General features: G+C 40.3%; 2 protein-coding genes across 3 annotated transcripts; both read left to right on the top strand.

Moving 5' to 3' along the window:
• Nucleotides 1–117: 117 nt before the first annotated feature.
• Nucleotides 118–11,589, top strand: LOC115428182 (zinc finger protein 184-like). The gene is made up of 6 exons (XM_030147026.1): nucleotides 118–479; nucleotides 2,049–3,666; nucleotides 4,794–4,831; nucleotides 6,330–6,377; nucleotides 8,916–9,494; nucleotides 10,255–11,589. Exons 1-6 carry the CDS (start codon nucleotides 239–241, stop codon nucleotides 11,397–11,399), a joined length of 3,669 nt encoding a protein of 1,222 aa, XP_030002886.1. The 5' UTR covers nucleotides 118–238; the 3' UTR covers nucleotides 11,400–11,589.
• An 896-nt stretch (nucleotides 11,590–12,485) lies between these two features.
• On the top strand, nucleotides 12,486–15,140 carry LOC115428115 (zinc finger and SCAN domain-containing protein 21-like). 2 transcript variants are annotated; one of them, XM_030146956.1, is made up of 3 exons: nucleotides 12,486–12,889; nucleotides 14,034–14,595; nucleotides 14,764–15,140. In XM_030146956.1, exons 1-3 carry the CDS (start codon nucleotides 12,709–12,711, stop codon nucleotides 14,936–14,938), a joined length of 918 nt encoding a protein of 305 aa, XP_030002816.1. In that variant the 5' UTR covers nucleotides 12,486–12,708; the 3' UTR covers nucleotides 14,939–15,140. The 2 variants fall into 2 exon arrangements, with proteins under 2 accessions (XP_030002816.1, XP_030002815.1); XM_030146955.1 differs by having other exon boundaries at nucleotides 14,034–15,139.
• The last annotated feature ends 2,778 nt before the right edge of the window (nucleotides 15,141–17,918 follow it).

The raw sequence follows: 17,918 nt of genomic DNA, 5'->3' as shown, positions 1-17,918 counted from the left end.
TTCTCAACTTTATTAATCAAAATCTGATCATGTAACCCTAACAGTACGGCGACTCTTGCAGACGTTAATCTGAACGTGATGACGTATTAACCTACGTAACCACGCTGGGCCGGGGACTCCGGAAGTTTCCGCGCATTGTTTACATGTCCGTCTGGTCTTTGTTCGGACAAAATGTCCAAAAAAACGGTCTAAAGGCGGTGCGAGCAGGAACCTGCGGGCGGTGATCGACCAGCAGCTGATGGTGGCCGCAGAGGAGATCTTCTGGCTGCTGAAGGAGCGCGGACAGGCGGACGTGGAGGCCCTGAAGGAGCTGGTGAAGGAGCGACTGTCCACAGCCGTCCAAAGGATCTTCACCGCCTTAGAGGAGGGCAGACCGGGGGAGAAGGAAAGCGGGGAGCCGGGGAGAGAGGGAAGGGAGCAAGAGGAGTCGGAGGAACGGGAAGAAACCGGGCGGAGAGGACTGAGAGCCGAGGGCACAGGTAAGAAGGACTACAGGTGAATAAGGGGGCGTTTACCAACACCAGAGGAATGGAACAGTATTTTACTGCAGTTCTGTACTTCAGCTTGAATCTGAGGTACCCGTTCTCTACTAAAGTATTTTATGCACCTTTATACTTATTCTCTACTACATTTCAGAGTAAATACTGTCTTTGTACTCCACGTGTTACTCTGACAGTTACATTTACTAATTTTTTAACATAAACTATCTTGTGCTTATATATGAAGCGGTACTATTGAGGATTTGTAAATGGGTTAAATTAGACACGACGCTTACAGCATATACTGACGTGAGTCAATTTAGCTATAAAACAGAGTGACTATATTCTATGTTTTAACACTTTGAAATGACTAAATCTATACAATAAGTAGCTACTTTTACTTTTAGTAAAGAATCAAACTACTTAGTATACCTGTAAGTACTTAACTTTTTTGTCGTTTTTCCCTGTACTACATGTTTTCCAACTACAGCTGCTTTTCACTCACATTAATTGATTAGTGCATTATTTAATGAAACAAATATGCAGTGTCTCTTGGTAATGGATCTGAATAATGATGATTATGAAAGAAAACACACAGTAAACTGGTCAAAAGTATACAAAACTTTAAAAGTGTGATTTTTGCATTACATTTTTCCACAGTATGTCTCTGCTCAGTGTCAGCCTTATAAAACTACAAAGACAAAAAACAACACATTGTTGTAGGACATTACATTTGGTGCCTTCTGTGACTCAAAAAATATTTTAGATTTTAAGATATTTTAACACTTTATTTTTTATGGAAAAGTAGTTTGAGTGATGAGATAAAATTGGATGAAAAATCAGCTTTAATGTAAATTTTATGCATATTTCTAGACCAAGAGTCATAAAAACAGTAAGCATGTTATTGTGTGTTACTGGCATTTTACTGTCAGTATATTATGCCTTTTAGCTTTTGTGTGGATCAGCTCTGCCCATTCTTGTCATGTCAAAACAGGAATCATAAATTTGTTAATGCATGACATTGAGGATGAGATTCTTAATGTCTTAGGATCCAAATTTCATTTCACTCAAAACATATCAGAGATACAGATCAAATTAGAAAAATAATGCAGAAGGACGTTTTCAGATGTTCAGGTTATTGACTAGTGAGGAGTGTGAATGTAGCAGGCCTTTTCAGATTTGACGCAATTGAACAATAGAACAGTCTTTTCAAATCTAGCACATAGTTGTAGATCAGTGATTTACAACCTTTTTGTCCTGTGATGTCTTACATAAAGCAGCAGTGTGTAGCTGACTCACATAACATGTCTGTGAGTCATTAACAGATCAAAAAAGTAGGGATTTCATGCTTTCTTGTCACCAAATGTTCTGTAACCGTGAGGCTGTGTTGACACTAATACATTTTCATTTTAAAATAGTGTTTGAAAAAGACTCAAAATAACTGATCGGCCCAAATGAAAGAGAGTCATTGGTTCATGACTTTTGTTTTTATGCTCATGTCAACATAAACTCTTGTCTCTATGTATGGTTACTGATGATGTTTGTGTGATTTTTTTTTTTTTTTGGCAGAGTTGTGTTTGTCCGTTGGCCTCCGAACATCCAACGTTTCTGACCGACAGAAGGACCTACCCAGCTCGTCCTGCATGCCAGAGGATGTTTCTGACCTTGAACATCAGCCCATGTCTCCAGACGATGCTTCCCGAGAAGATGAGGAGGATGAGGATGAAGAAGTCGCGTCTCACTGTTGTAGAGTCTGTGGAAAATCCTTTGACAGAAAAGGTTTCCTGATGAAACATGTGGAGAAACATCTAAAGGACAACGACTGCCTGTGTGGCGTCTGTGGTGAACATCTGGATTCGGCTGATAGTCTTAGGCTGCACCTTCAGATTCACAGAGACGACAGCAGGACCTGCAACGTCTGCGGCAAGAAGTTTCCATCCATCCGAGCTCAGGAGACACACATGAGGCTGCACACTGGGGAGAAGCCCTTCAGCTGCGACTTCTGTGGGAAAGGCTTCAACCAGAAGGGTAACATGGTGACGCACATGAGGATCCACACGGCTGAGAAGCCGTTCAGATGTGCCGTCTGCCACAAAGAATTCAGCCATGCCGGCTCTCTGGAACGACACATGAAGGCCCACACTGGACACACGCCTTTCAGCTGCAAAATCTGCAGCCAAAGTTTCACCAAAAACGCAGAACTGAGGAGACACAGCCGAGTCCACGAGTCCTCTGAGTCCACCAAGCAGCTAGTGACTGGCAGCAAGCGCAGGAAACCCAGTCTGACACCAAACCACTGCTGCAGGGTCTGTGGTAACGCCTTCCACAACAAAGGAAACTTTGTAAGACATGCAGAGACTCACCTGAATGATCCCGAAGGCCAATGTGGTGTCTGCGGTGAGAAGTGCGAGTCCTTAGAGAGCCTGCAGATCCACATTCAGACTCACAGAGAAACCAGCAGGATCTGCGACATCTGCGGGGAGAACTTTAGGGATATGGAGCTGCACATGAGGACGCACAGTGGTCAGAAACCATTCAGCTGCAAAGACTGTGGCAAGGACTTCCCTCGCAAAGGCACTCTAGAGCGCCATATGAGGCTGCATGCTGGAGAGAGACCATTCATCTGTGAATTCTGCGGAAAAACATTTGCTGAAAATACCGTCCTGAAGAGACACATCAAGAGCCACACGGGGGGAAAGCCAAGGATTTACTCCTGTGAAGTGTGTGGGAAAAAGTTCTCCATGAGCCAACATCTGGACGTACACAAGAGGATCCACACCGGAGAGAAACCATATACCTGCAGGGTCTGTGGGAAGGACTTCCGGCAGATTGGAAACCTGGACTCCCACATGAGGATACACACAGGTGAAAAGCCGTACATCTGCAGCCTCTGTGGGAAGAGGTTTCGCCAGAAGATCTCACTGGAGACACACGAGAGGTTCCACAAGAAGGAGAAGGCCTTCAGCTGTCAGCTCTGCAGCAAAGGCTTTGTCCAGAAGATTGACCTGAAGAGACACATGCTGACACACACCGGAGAGAAGCCCTACAGCTGCTCCATCTGTGGTAAGAGATACCAGGAGAAACGCTCAGTGGACTCACACATGAAGATCCACAGCGGAGAGCGAGGCGCAAAAGAGGCAGCAAACATGGTCCGACAGGAGGCAATTCACACGGACTTCATCCAACTGTGATATAAAACAATGCATGTACGTAGACGAAGCAGCAGTTGGTTCAGTTGGTTGATATGATACAATGGAGCATCACAACCATCCTGAAAACACAAATGAGTAAACAGAGGAGCTTTAATCCCATAGTCTTTATTTAGATCCTCATCGGCTCCTCAAGATACTATTAATGGAGGGAAAAAAATGTATTATTAGTGGAGACAAATGTAAGATTAAAATTTAGTCATTTAAATCAAATACTGGCTCTAGAAGCAGTAAAGCTTTGTCAGGGTTATGTTGTATCAAGAAGAACCTGGAATGTCACAGTAGCTCAAATAAATGAAAAACATCTGCTCATTGAAGAAAATAACAGAAGAAAACAATTATATCTTCACAAATAGGAGCATAGATGAAATAGCATTTCTAAAAAAAAAAAAAGTATGTCGTCATAGGAAAGTTCTGAAATTATCTGTAAAAATATGTGGGAGCATATTTTATGTATTCATCTTGCTATTTAACTTTTTGATTTTAAATTACAGTTTAGTGCCACTTTTTATAGTAGATTATCTCTTGTATTGACCTCATCTAGCATTTGACATGATCTTTACGAAAACAGAAGCTCAAAAAAAAAACAAAAAACAGTTGTATCTGTTTTTATTCACGCTGTGCAGCTGACTGTGGATATATGCAGGTGTGTTAAAATCCAGACAACACTGGCCTTGTAGATTTAACTGAGGTGACGTCCAGGTCTATAAAAGACGAGTTCAGTCTTTTGTCTCATTTCATGATGTGATGAAAACGGTATGCTGGGAAAACCATAGACTTAATTATTGATTTGTGAAGGAAGCAGATCGAAACCGTCCAGTGTGTCCAAACAGAACATATAAAATGATGCAAATCACACAGTTGGAAGAAGGAGTTGACTGCGTTTCACAGCTCCTCTGTTTCCAGCTGTTTACCAGCGTCTCTTTGGTCTAATGCAGCCACTGTGTTTATGTCTCTGTACACGACACGACCAAAGTCTCTCTGAATGTTTCACTAAACCAAGTGAATTCCTGCTACAGTAGTTTTATAGAAAATAAGAGAAAAAGTTTAGTCTGAGTCAAACCTAAGGATCAGAGGAATGGATTTCTGTTTTTTCATGCAACAGTTCTCAACTCCTTTCACAGTTCATCATCTTCTCTACACGTAGAGCCATAAAATGTTCTCCTCAGCAGATCTGTTTGTTCCTATTTTCAGAATGATCATCTGCAGTTTTTCATGGTCTTCATTCACTGAATAAAAGACTTGAAAACATGAATAAATGTTTGTCTTTTGTTTTCTCTTCACATCAGAGAACAAATAATGAAAAGGTCTGTATTTACTGATGAAATTATTGGAAAGGTTTGAACAATGGCTGATTTGAAACATAAGGAAAGCATGTAAATTATTTAACTGATGACATTAAGACTCAAAGAACTGAGTGATTAGTGTCATTTTATCCACAAAAAACAGTCTAATGTAGCACGATATGTCTTGGCTGAAAATAAATGATGGAGATGTGATGATAAAGATGTGATTAGTTAAGATAGTAATGTCTACAATAAACCAGAGTTTTCAGGAGTTGAAGAAGCTAAACTATATAATACATACACATTTGTCCCCTCTTCACTGTTCATGGTTTTTCAAGAATATCACATTTTAATGGATTATTCCACATTCTCCACAGGCTGAGATAATGTCTACATTTACAAAAAGGAAGTCAGGTTTACACACTGTTTGTTCATAAAATATAAAGCACAGGTGTCAAACATGCAGCCCGGGGGCCATATCTGGCCTGCCAAAGGTTTCATCCCGGCCCGCAGGATGAAAGTGCAAAAATTAACCTGTTACAGTCAAGGTTGTCCAAATCATTTTGTTTCAGGTTCCACATACAGACCCATGTGATCTACAGTAAAAATAACAACACAATAACCCATAAATAATGACAATGACAAATTTTCTTTGTGGAAAAAATTTAAGTGAAAAAAATAACATTACACTGAAAATATTTACATTTACAAAACTACTCTTTCACAATAAAATGCAAATAAATACATAAATAGAAACAAAGATGAACAACCTGACATGTGCATTTTTAATAATATTCTGCCTGTTACTAAATGTTTTGTGCATTTATGGATCCACTGTGATCTGTAGTTGTGTTAATAATAAGAGATGAAATATTGTAGATATTGTTCAAATTTTAGTTTCAAACTCCAAAATTTTAACAATCTGCCTGTTACCAGATGTTTATGTAACATTGTGTGTAATGTACATGTATAAACAATAAGTTGAGTCATAATATTGTTAAAATTGCACTAATTTTTCAAATGAAATTTCTGTTTTTTCAGGTTATTCACATCTTTTTTGTAAAATGTAAATATTTTCATAATTTAATTGTTTTTTTTTTTTTTTTGTTCTAAAACAAAAAGAAAAACTATAATTTGTCATTATTTATAGGTTATTAAATCATTATTTTACTGGTCTAGCCCGTTTGAAATCAAATTGGGCTAAATATGGAACTGAACCAAAATGAGTTTGACACCCCTAATATAGAGTCTCACACTCTTCTATGAAGCCCCTCCCCCTGAAACCTCCGCTGTCAGACCCGGAAATTACGCAGTTTACGTCAGACGTAGACGCAATTACGTCCTCCTTTGACTAGAAAACGCGGAAATCCTTCGCTTAGGCTTGCATCGTGCATTCTGCAAAGGTAAGTGATTTATCTGTCCTGTCCAAAACAATGAAAAGCCCTAAATGTTTACATTCTGCGAAATTATTTTACATTTTAGTTAAAATGTGTAAATGTATGTGTCACAATGTTACAGCATGTTACAGTCGAGAATAAACGGAACCCCTTTGGTGACATGAGGAAAAAATATTAATGTGTGGTCACGACTCACTAATGCCCCATACTAAAACCACATGCCTTATCGCAAGTGTTTGAAGTATATCACGGTAGTTCATACCAAGGTGAAAATACATTTAAATCAAATCGTGGTGTTCCATGTTGATAAGAGCATCAAATCTGTGCTACGCTATACAGCAGTCCCGTAGGTGAACTGTCTTGTGGTCACGCATTATTTCTTTTTTCACATGTCATCAAAGGAGAATAGGCTATTTGCCGTGTTACAGTTATTAGCCATTTGGTTATTAGCTCAGCTGTTGTGCTGAATTCTACTCCCTGCCGAAAACTCCATCGCCAGCAGCTGCCGAAAACTGCTCCCCCTCCTAAGTCAGCCATAAAGAGGACAAAGTGCACCAAATTCACCCTGTCACACCAGAATAGCTCCAAATGTGAGCTGCTAAAGTCATTTCACTCCTTCAGCTTCTCAAACTAATTCTGATGGGGGATGCAGTTTTCGGCAGTATCTGATGCTGAATTCTGCTCCCTGCCGAAAACTGCGCCCCCAGCCGCAGGTGATGCAGTTTTCGGCAGTATCTGTTTTTATTGTTATATATTTTGTATGTTGTGTATCTAAGATTTAACTTTAGACAGTTTTATATCCCTTACAGTTTGCACATTCTTTAATATTAAATAGATTAAAAAAACATAACTGCAATATCTTACAATATTATTAATTACTTAATTGCTGCAGAGGTATGATGGTGTTAAGAGGTTGAATAATTCACAGTTAATTTCATACCCTACAGTCTGAAAGGAGAAAAAGTTGTGACAGGATGAATTCAGTGCACATTGTCCTCTTCATGGCTGACTTAGGAAGGGGGAGCAGTTTTCCGCAGAGAGTAGAATTCGGCACAACATCCTGAACATTAATGTAAGGAGTTTATGCAAAAGGGGCAAACGTCTGCATTTGCCCTAGATGAATGCTCACTTTGGTTATTAGTTGTTCCAGAAAACGTAAATATTGTACATCATTCGGACTGCTCGGTGTAGAACACTAATAATAATAATAATGGATTGGATTTTATATAGCGCTTTTCTAGACACCCAAAGCGCTTTACATTATTGATCCATTATTCATTCGCTCTCACATTCTCCCTCTGGTGGTGGTAAACTACATATGTAGCCACAGTTGCCGTGGGGCAGACTGACAGAGGCGTGGCTGCCAATTCGCGCCTACAGCTCCTCCGACCACCACTAAACATTCATACGCATTCATACACCAGTGTGAGTGGCACTGGAGGCAAGGAGGGTGAAGTGTCTTGCCCAAGGACACAACAGACTGACTAGGATAGAGCGGGATTTGAACCGCCAACCCTTCGGTTATTGGACGACCCGCTCTACCACCTGAGCCATGGCCACCCAATTATTTTTATTTATTTATTTTATTTTTTATTACAATTAGGAATGAGGACATACATCACATCACATGACATATCTGGAATGCTGCGTCATTTTGAACTTACAAGCTATGGTTGCTATGGGCAACAGCATAGTACAGACGTACAGGGAAGAGCCATATAAATCAAGATTTAAGGAAAAAAAAGGATATGCAGCGGTGAAAGCAAGGGGTCCCTATTGAGAGAAGCTCAACATGACTGCTAAGCAAAGGTATTGGAAGAAGATCAGAGTTATGAAAGATACAGACCCCTACGAGCTACCGGTGTTCGATAGGACAGTGGCGTTTGACTGGTGCAGGGATATTGACTCTCTGCCACCCTGTACCGACAGATTTTACAGACAATTTACAAAAACAACTAGAAAAGCACTTGGAGAGTGCAGACCTCCACCAAGGCAGATCAGTGCCCTCATCACCACCAAAATTTAGTCATTTGTTCCTTGTGCCAGTATCGACCTTTCCTGAATATTTCATCAAAATCCGTCCATAACTTTTTGAGTTACCTTGCTAACAGACAAACAAACAAATGCACTGCTACAGGACTGTTGGTGCCTGTAAATTCAAAATGTCAAAATAGGGCAGGGACGCTGGTCATTACGTCATCTCCTCAATCCAAAGACTCTGCTGACTAAGAAATTGTTTTATTACTGTTGAAGTCTGTATTATGACTATAAGATATTTATTTGTCTCTGTTGTAGATGCATCATTCCATCATTTCTACTTCTGAAAATCTTGCCATCAACCGCTGCACGACATGTTGCAATCTTTTTCATTGTCCGCTTTGCACCCATTAAAAGCCATCAAAACTATCTAAGCTTCAACTTCACCTAAAAGTGCACAAAAAAAAAAGGCATTGAATTTGGAAGTAATGTATACTGTGTGTTAATACATAAAAAGTATTACATAGAAAGTGTGTGTGTCTTTGCTAATTTTGCTTTTTTTCTTAGGTAAGACAATCTGTAGATGCAATTTAAACTGCAGAAATGATGGACATTATCATTGTCTGATCTGCGACAAAACAATCATCAAGAAAAAGGAAATGGAAAGACACCTGAAAATATGCCAAGGTACGGAAAAAATAAAATCCATCTCAATGGCTACGCAGGTTGAACAGAACCTATTCCGAGAGTGTCTGCAGACTCCTCTCCATCGACACGGAACTCGGTGTGTGTTTACTTCCAACTGTCTGTCAGTCGGTGTCATTTCACTGGAGGCCCAAAGTGCGCAGGAAAAGAGGACTATGTGCGCAGTGCAGCTGCTGAGGGTGTCGGTCCATGAGCGGATCAGCGCCGCCACTGAAGACTTTCTGCTGCTGCTGCAGAAAGATGAAGAAACAACACAGATCCCGGCGCTGAGAGCGCTGCTGACCGAGCGGTTAACGGCGGCTGCCGAGGAGATAATAGCACTGTTTGTGGAAACTGTGGCGGACTATGAAGGCAGAGTGGAGCGGTCAGAGCAGGAGATCTGCCGCCAGAGGAGGCTGCTGGAGGCCGTGCTGATGCCCCAAATCCAGCTGCACAGAGCAGGTCAGTCCGGGACAAAGAAACCGGTCCCATGAACTGGTCGTAAATGCAAACACTGACTCCTCATATGCAGTGAATATAACTTGGTGAATCCTAAATTTGACGATAAATTAAAACTAGGTCATAGGGTCAGAATGTGATCTGGATCCAAATGAACTGCAGCGAAAATCCTCCAAATGAAAACATAAATGGGCAAATAAATTCAGCATTTACAACCAAATATGTCTGCAAGCTGCAAAAAACTGACATTTAAAGCAAAGTCTAATGTTGAGACATAACACAAAGGTTTCATGTTGTGTTTTACTGTCTACCCTAAACATTAGTCAGTGAGTCTATGTCAACACCTCACGCATCAGGTAATGTTCTGCTTCTGTTGGATCACAGGCCCTGCCCTAAACAGATACTCACAGAATGGAGTTAAAATCTGATAACCTAATTTCTGTATCTAATTAAAATGACGATTTTACTGACTTTATGTTCCTCTTTCACAATTGGCAGCTTTACTAACTCAAGCAGCAAATCAAAGCTCCTGGAACACCTATGTGGTATTTCTATGGTGCTATTGCTCCTTATGTGTAGTTACTTCACCTACAGCATGACCTACTGCATAATCCCCAAACTGACACTTCTTGATCGCTGACTACTGTTTTAATGTTCTTGTGTGCAGTAGAGGTTCACATGATGCCCTAGTTTAAGGGAGACATGTCATTGTGGAACAAATGGTTCAATAAAATCTTTACTAACATATCTGTCTGTATTCCAGGGTGTCCAGCAGACGTCCATGAGCTGTCTGCGATTAAAGAAGGGGTTCCCCAGTGGAGCCCCAGTTTGAACCAGAGTCAGGTTGACCCAGGGCCCCCCGACATTAAAGAGGAACAGGAGGAACTGTGGACCAATCAGGAAGTTGATGTCACTAGGTGCTCATCCACTCTTGTTGCTGTAAAGAGTGAAAATGATGAAGACACAACAGCTCAGTCCTCACAGCTTCATCACACCCAAACTGAGGAGAGTGGACAGGAAACAGCTGGAGAGGACTTTGAAGGATCAGAACCGGCCAGCAGATTGGATCCACATAGACATTTACAGTCTGTTAGTGATGATAATTCTTCAGATTCAAGTGAAACTGAGGACAGTGATAGTGATTGGACAGAAACACACAGAAGTCAGTCAGGTTCAGAAAATGTAAACACAATTAAACTTGTAAAGACTGATAATGGGTTGTCGACAAAGGAGCGGCCTTTTCCTTGCTCACATTGTGGTAAAAGATTCAGCCTGAAGGGAAACCTGAACAGACACATTAGACACCACACAGGAGAGAGGCCGTTCAGGTGCTCTGACTGTGACAAATCCTTCAAAGACAGTGGATCATTAACGTCGCACATGAGGTGTCACACCGGAGAACAGCCCTACAAATGCTTGGTCTGTGGGAAGAGTTTCAGTGGGAGGGGAAACATGAATCGGCACATGAGGATCCACACAGGTGAAAGGCCTTTTACCTGCTCAGTTTGCACTAAAAGCTTCAATGTCAAAGAACACCTAAACAGACACATGAAGTACCACACAGGGGAAAAGCCGTTCACATGCTCTGTGTGTGGGAAAGGCTGTACTCAGAAAACAGACCTGAAGAAACACATGAGGGTTCACACAGGAGAGAAACCCTTTAGCTGTTCATACTGTGGGAAGTGCTGTGCTGAAAAGAGTGATCTGACCAAACACATGAGGGTTCACACAGGAGAGAAACCTTTTATTTGTAACATCTGTGGGAAGAGCTGTGCTCAGAAAGGAAGCTTAAAGATCCACATGAGAGTTCATACTGGAGAGAAACCATTCGGTTGCTCTGTTTGTGGAAAGAGTTTCACTGTGAATGGACATCTGAAGAGACACATGAAGCTGCACACAACTGACTAGAGCCCATTTCAGACCAAAGACAATCACTTACAGCTTTCACACAGGCGGGGTTTTTTGCCAGTTCTGATTCCAGAACCTAATACTGACCTGGGCGGCACATTCACTCCTGGGAAAAAAAAAAAAAAAAAAAGGTTTCGGAATCTGAAAAGTTGATTCTTAACTTGAAACATTAAAAGTTGATTCTTCCTCATGAACCGTGATGTCATTGTTGTGACTGATATAACTGAACTCTTTAACTGATAGAAATACATCAAGTGATAATGGAGAATAGAGGCTCTGCAGTAAAAACATCCACAGAATGATCTTTGGTTTGGATGTAGTACCTACTTATGCCATAAGGTGGAGGATCATAAACAGAACAAACCTCAGTAAAAGAAGTAAAGGGGAAATACAGTATACAATGATCAATATAACTCAGCACAAACATTATGACATAAATAGATAGATGTACTTTATTTATCCCAAACTGGGAAATTACAGTGTAGCAGCATGGCATACATTCAATAATAACAATATAAAACAAAACCACAGCAAACATGAGTAAAGAGAAATATAACATAAGAGCAAATACTATACACTGTACAATATAAATTAGAGGTATAAAAAGATCTGACTAGAACCTTGATAATAACTGTAATGTGCTGAAATAGAGCTGTAAGGTGCAAAACAACAACATTACCAAATCACAAAAGAAACAACAGGACATTAATAGCACTTTCCACGCTTGTTTCCTTTGGTTCAAACTATTGAACTTTTCACTTGGGTTTAAACCAAATTTACAGGTTTATTATATATGATAGAAACAACTGCATTAGTAAATGACCAAAAAAACAAAAACAAAAAAAAAAACTTTCCTCTATATTTTGGCCTCATATATAAAGAATAAAATGGGTTTTCTCAATGTGACTGATTAGAGTAGCAACAGTCAAAGGGAAAGTGATGTTCTTTGTGTCTATATGTAGTTGTAATAAAACCACTAATGGCGGTAATGAGACATTCACGGTTTTAACACACGAAGAAGAAGAACAAGTCTGACCCGGAAATGCTAGTTGTACACTGTTTGTTTATATTTTAAGTCTTAGGTTTTCTCTAAACTCTAGTTGGTCCAACAGAACCTCTGTAACCGGAAGAAACCGACTGGATGGAATTTATTATGTTTATCTTCCGTGTCTGTTTTATTCCTGATTTATCTGTTATTAGCTCAGTGATGCTAAAGTTAGCTTAGCTCACTAGCTGCTAACAGACCTGTCAGTGTGTGATGGAGACAAACTGTGTTTCTAACGGAGTTTGTGTGGAGAAAAAGTGAAAAATGTCAGAAAAAGTCCAGATCCTGAGGTCGTTGGTGGAGCAGAGACTAACTGCAGCTGCTGAAGAGATATTTGGGCTGTTTGAAAGAACCATAGCAGAGTACGAGGAGGAACTTTGTCGAACTAAAGAAGAAAACCAGAGACAAAACCAAATACCGGACACAGTTTCATTACATACACCAGGTTTGTTCTTTTTACTTTATGATACTCACTGTAATTGCATTTATTTATTCTGCAGATGAACCAGCCAGAGTGGGTCTTTATGTCCGGGTGTCCAGGTTGAACAGTATCTGACATGTAACGGTAATATAAGCTAATGTCAACCTGACGCTGTTTTAATGTGTTTTTTATATGCACTGCATATTGTTGGGTGTTAAAACAAGCCTCATCAGTTAATTCTTTACTTTAGTATAGTATTTTCAAAGCTGGAGGAGTCAGAAATTGGGTTATAATCCAGCTCTTTCTACAGCTTCTCCTCTCATTCCACATCTACAGGATATTTTTAAAGGTAGATGAACCAGACTTTTACTTTGGAAAAGTGAATCCTGGTTATGTAGGTGTCATGTTGTAGTATTTTCACGGCCCAAAAGGTGTCAGGTGCTGCAGTCAGAGATGGAACAATAAATAAGCAAACAATATTTGGGCTATTTCCCTGAAAATGCTGACAGCAGGTCTAGGCAACACATTTTCATAAGCGATGAAATGTGTAATCATTACAATAATGATCAAATCAATATTCATTTAAGTTTAATGGTTTGTTTTTTTCTTGGGTGAAATTTGGAGAAACCAGACAATTATTTTTGGTTTTAAATCAGTACTAAAAGATGAAAACAATGCAAAAAACATGAACAACATAACAAACTGAAATGATCACTTATAACTGTTTGGTATTTGACAAAACAGGTTAGTTTAATTTCATTTTCACTTCCTCTCAGTTAAAACAAACTGTGGACACTGTGAGGAAGTTGTTAATTTATCACTTAATACATTATTTGGACAGTTTTAAAATCAACCAGATCTTTAAATTTCAGTGCTTTTAATTGAATTCAGAGAGAGTTTGTCGATTTTTCTGAAAGTGTTCTTATTTTAAGCATAAAAACAAGATCGTGACTTTGCTTTAATTGCTGTGGTCCATTTTCCCACACTATTGTGGTATTAGTGATACTTCTTAATAACTTTTTAAATGGACAAATACTTGACATATATTTCTCCACTGAAAAAAAGTTCAGGTGATTTTTGCATGTACCTGGTACTTGGCTTTTTGTCATCAGTTGTAATTTGGAATATAGTTGTGGTTCTCAACCCTAACAATTTGTCTGTATTTCAGTGGGCTCCACAGACACCCACCAACAGTTTGTGGTTAAAGAAGAGGTTCCTCTTGAGCAGGAGGAGTGGAGCCTCAGTGTGGACCAGAACCAGGAGGACACAGAGAACCACCACATTAAAGAGGAACAGGAAGAACTGTGGACCAATCAGGAGGCTGATATCACCAAGCTCCAGTCCACTTCTATCCCTGTGAAGAGTGAAGATGAAGAGGAAGCTCAGTCCTCACAGTTTCATCAAAGACAAACTGAGAAGAACCAAGAAGAAACTGATGGACAAGACTGTGGAGGATCAGAACCAGCCAGTAGCTTGGATCCACATAGACATTTACAGTCTGTTAGTGATGATAATTCTTCAGATTCAAGTGAAACTGAGGACAGTGATTGTGATTGGACAGAAACACACAGAAGTCAGTCAGGTTCAGAAAGTGTTAAAACAATTAAACTTGTAAAGACTGATAATGGATTGTTGACTAAGGAGCGGTCATTTCCTTGCTCATGTTGTGGTAAAAGATTTAGCAAGAAGGGAAACCTGAGCAGACACATGAGGTACCACACAGGAGAGAAGTCACTGAGCTGCTCTGACTGTAATAAATCCTTCAAAAACAGACGATCATTAACAACGCACATGAGGTTTCACACTGGAGAACAGCCCTACAGTTGCTCAGAATGTGGAAAGAGTTTCAGTCGGCGGGGGAACTTTCAACGGCACATGAGGTACCACACAGGGGAAAAGCCTTTTACCTGCTCAGTTTGCACTAAAAGCTTCCATGTCAAAGAACACCTGAACAGGCACATGAGGGTTCACACAGGGGAGAAACCATTCACCTGTAACATCTGTGGGAAGTGCAGCGCTGCAAAAGGAGATCTGACCAAACACATGAGAGTTCATACCAGAAAAAAGCCATAGATTTACTCTGTGTGTGGAAAGAGTTTCACTGAAACTGGATATCTGAAGAGACACATGTGGGTTCACACAGAGGAAAGGCCCTTAAGCTGTAACATCTGTGGGAAGTGTTGCACTGTAAAAGAAGATCTTACTAGAAATATGAAAGTTCATACTGGGGAGTCCCTTTCAGACCAAAGGCAGACAATTAGGGCTTTCACACCGGCAGGGCTCCATGTCACTTCCAATTCCAGAACCTAATGTTGAACTGGCTGACACATTCACAACAGAAAAAATTGGTTTGGAACCTGAAAAGTTGATTCTGAAATTGAAACAGAAAAAGTTGATTCTTCCTCAAGAACTGTGACATCATCGTTGTGACTGATATAACTGAACTCTTTAACTGATAGAAATACATGAAGTGATAATGGAGAATAGAAGGTCCGCAGTAAAAACATCCGAACAATGATCTTTGGTTTGGATGTAGTACCTACTTCTGTCACAAGGTGGAGGATCAGAACTAACTGACAAGTTTTCTCCTGGTTGTTGTCAGAGGACATTCATGTTGTATCAAGTTGAAGTTTCCCCTCATGTTCTTACTGCTATAAACATCATCTCAGATCAGTACAGCTGTGTGATTCATTTTGATCTTATATCCAAAGAATAAAAAGATTCTTTTTTCACAGTGCTTATGAAGAGATTGTGTACAGAGATATTTTATAAAAACAAGCATCCTGTGAACACACACTTTCATGGACAATGAAAATATTCATATGAATGAGAACTTGATCTGCATGATATTGGAAAAAAATGGCATTGCGATTCTTTTTAACTGCGATATATATTACTCTATGAAAAAATACTCAGGAGGATATAATAGTTGTGAGGTGCCGATGTAAATGGTCAAACAAGTTAGTTGTGTTTCCTCTTGTGGCAACAGGTGGAAGGCACTGTTGCCACAGAACACATGGTTCAGTATCATCCTTCTTGTAGCTGAAATAATTCCAGATAACTGACGTTGCTTTTCTTTTGGCACCAATTCTTTGTTTTTGGTGATTTTCTCCTGTTTGTTGCTCATGTTTCAGTGTTTTTACCAGCAACTCACCAGCAACTCACTCCATGTGCAGGGGTGTGGTCTGCTTCAGCAAACTGATCAACAGCGATTGTGATTAGTGGATGGCTGCACCGAGTGTGTGTCAGATACCCAGGTTGAAATAAATGAGAACACGTTGAGTTCCTTTGCCTCCTACATCACAGGACATGCAATGTGATGTACATTGTGATGGTGATGCTCAAACGATATATTGTGCAGCTTTAGTGAGAATGAGACCTTAAAATAACCAGGTGGTAGGACATTCATGTGTAGGTCAAATTCACCACATAACCAGGAATTCAGATCCAGACAGATGTGAACAAACACTCTGATCTGCAGACTCAGGAGGTAAATGGTTTACGAAGTGGCTATTGACAGTACTGTGGCATGAAATATCGGTTTGTCTATTACCACAGAGCCAATCAGCGCCCTCGTTATGTCATGTGTAGGCTGGGAACCTGTCATCCTGCTGCCACAGTACTATGGCAATAAAGCTGGCAATCAGATAGCAAATAGGTCAGCAATAGAGACAGTGGAGGGTTAGCTCAGTAGTTAATGCTTTGGACTGCACTGCAGAAGACTGGGGTTCAGTTCCCAGTAGATGCAATAATTTTTTTTCTGCAGATTTTCATATGGTGCGGGGGGTGCAGTACTGAGGACGCCAGAAGGTAAATCCACCATTGATATAAATCAGCCACTGGGACAACATTCAGAGTGCAGAATTTGTAGCACAGCACTCAACACACTGAACTGACACAGAACTGAGAAGTCACACGGCACACTGCTGCACCTAACCTGTAGCTCCGCCCACCTTCTCCAGCCTCAATCTCACTAACTGCACAGAGCAAAGAACACCATAAAACAACATATAGAGTATTTACAACAATAATTCCTATTCTATACTATATTCATTCATTCATTTTCTGAACCCACTTTATCCTCATTAGGGTCACGGGGGTCGCTTGGAGCCTGTTCCAGCTACATAGGGGCGAAGGCGGGGTACACCCTGGACAAGTCGCCAGTTCATCACAGGGCTGAACATATACAGTAGAGACAAACAATCACTGTCACATTCACACCTATGGGCAATTTAGATTAACCAGTTAACCTATTAGTGCATGTCTTTGGATGGTGGGAGGAAGCCGGAGTACCCGGAGAGAACGCACGCAGACACGAGGAGAACATGCAGACTCCACACAGAAAGGTCCCACCCCCCGTCGACTGGTGTTGGAACTGAACCCAGGACCTTCTTGCTGTGAGGCACGAGTGCTTACCACTACACCACCGTGTCGCCCTCTATACTATATACTATCTCTAATTTGTCGTTTCTTCCATCAGTTGTCACAGTACTGTGGTAGCAAAATGCACAAAAAAATGCACTGAAGTATACGCCGTATATCACCACAGTACTGTGTCAACAAGAAGATAATGAGTTCATGGAACAGTATCCATGATTGGCTCTAGTACAAATGCTAACATTTGATTGGCTCCGTGGCAATAGACAAACCCATATTTCATGCCACAGTACTGTAGCAGTAGTGATTGCCAAATATTCATTTGGAAATCTGAGATGATGTGCGCAGTAAATCTACTCACTCACCTGACATAAAAATAAAATACATTCATACTATACCTATTCCTTCCTGTGTTGAGTATAATAACAGAGACACAGATATTTACTGATGATAGTGCATCAGACTTTCACAAATTTGAGATTATTATCTGCAAAAGTTATTGTGCTCTCGGTCAAATTGTCACAAAATACTGATCTTCGTGGAAGTGATATTGGAAATAGTTTACTTGTTGTGGTAAAACATTTAGTACAGATAACACGAAAAAATTATTAGAGCTCTAAATTAAAAGTAGACAATCATGAGTTTTCTGTGTGGAAAAGACTGGATTAGAAACAGC

The sequence above is a fragment of the Sphaeramia orbicularis genome, chromosome 11, assembly GCF_902148855.1.
Source record: "Sphaeramia orbicularis chromosome 11, fSphaOr1.1, whole genome shotgun sequence".
NCBI classification, from domain to species: Eukaryota; Metazoa; Chordata; class Actinopteri; order Kurtiformes; family Apogonidae; genus Sphaeramia; species Sphaeramia orbicularis.
This window is presented reverse-complemented; position numbering and strand designations above follow the sequence as displayed.

Coding starts and splice junctions, on each gene's coding strand:
- LOC115428182 (XM_030147026.1), top strand. CDS start 239: ATGGTGGCCGCAGAGGAGATCTTCTGGCTGCTGAAGGAGCGCGGACAG. Junction 4,832..6,329: donor GTTCATCATCTTCTCTACAC/GTAGAGCCATAA, acceptor TCCTTTGACTAG/AAAACGCGGAAATCCTTCGC. Junction 9,495..10,254: donor AATCCAGCTGCACAGAGCAG/GTCAGTCCGGGA, acceptor TCTGTATTCCAG/GGTGTCCAGCAGACGTCCAT.
- LOC115428115 (XM_030146955.1), top strand. CDS start 12,709: ATGTCAGAAAAAGTCCAGATCCTGAGGTCGTTGGTGGAGCAGAGACTA. Junction 12,890..14,033: donor AGTTTCATTACATACACCAG/GTTTGTTCTTTT, acceptor TCTGTATTTCAG/TGGGCTCCACAGACACCCAC.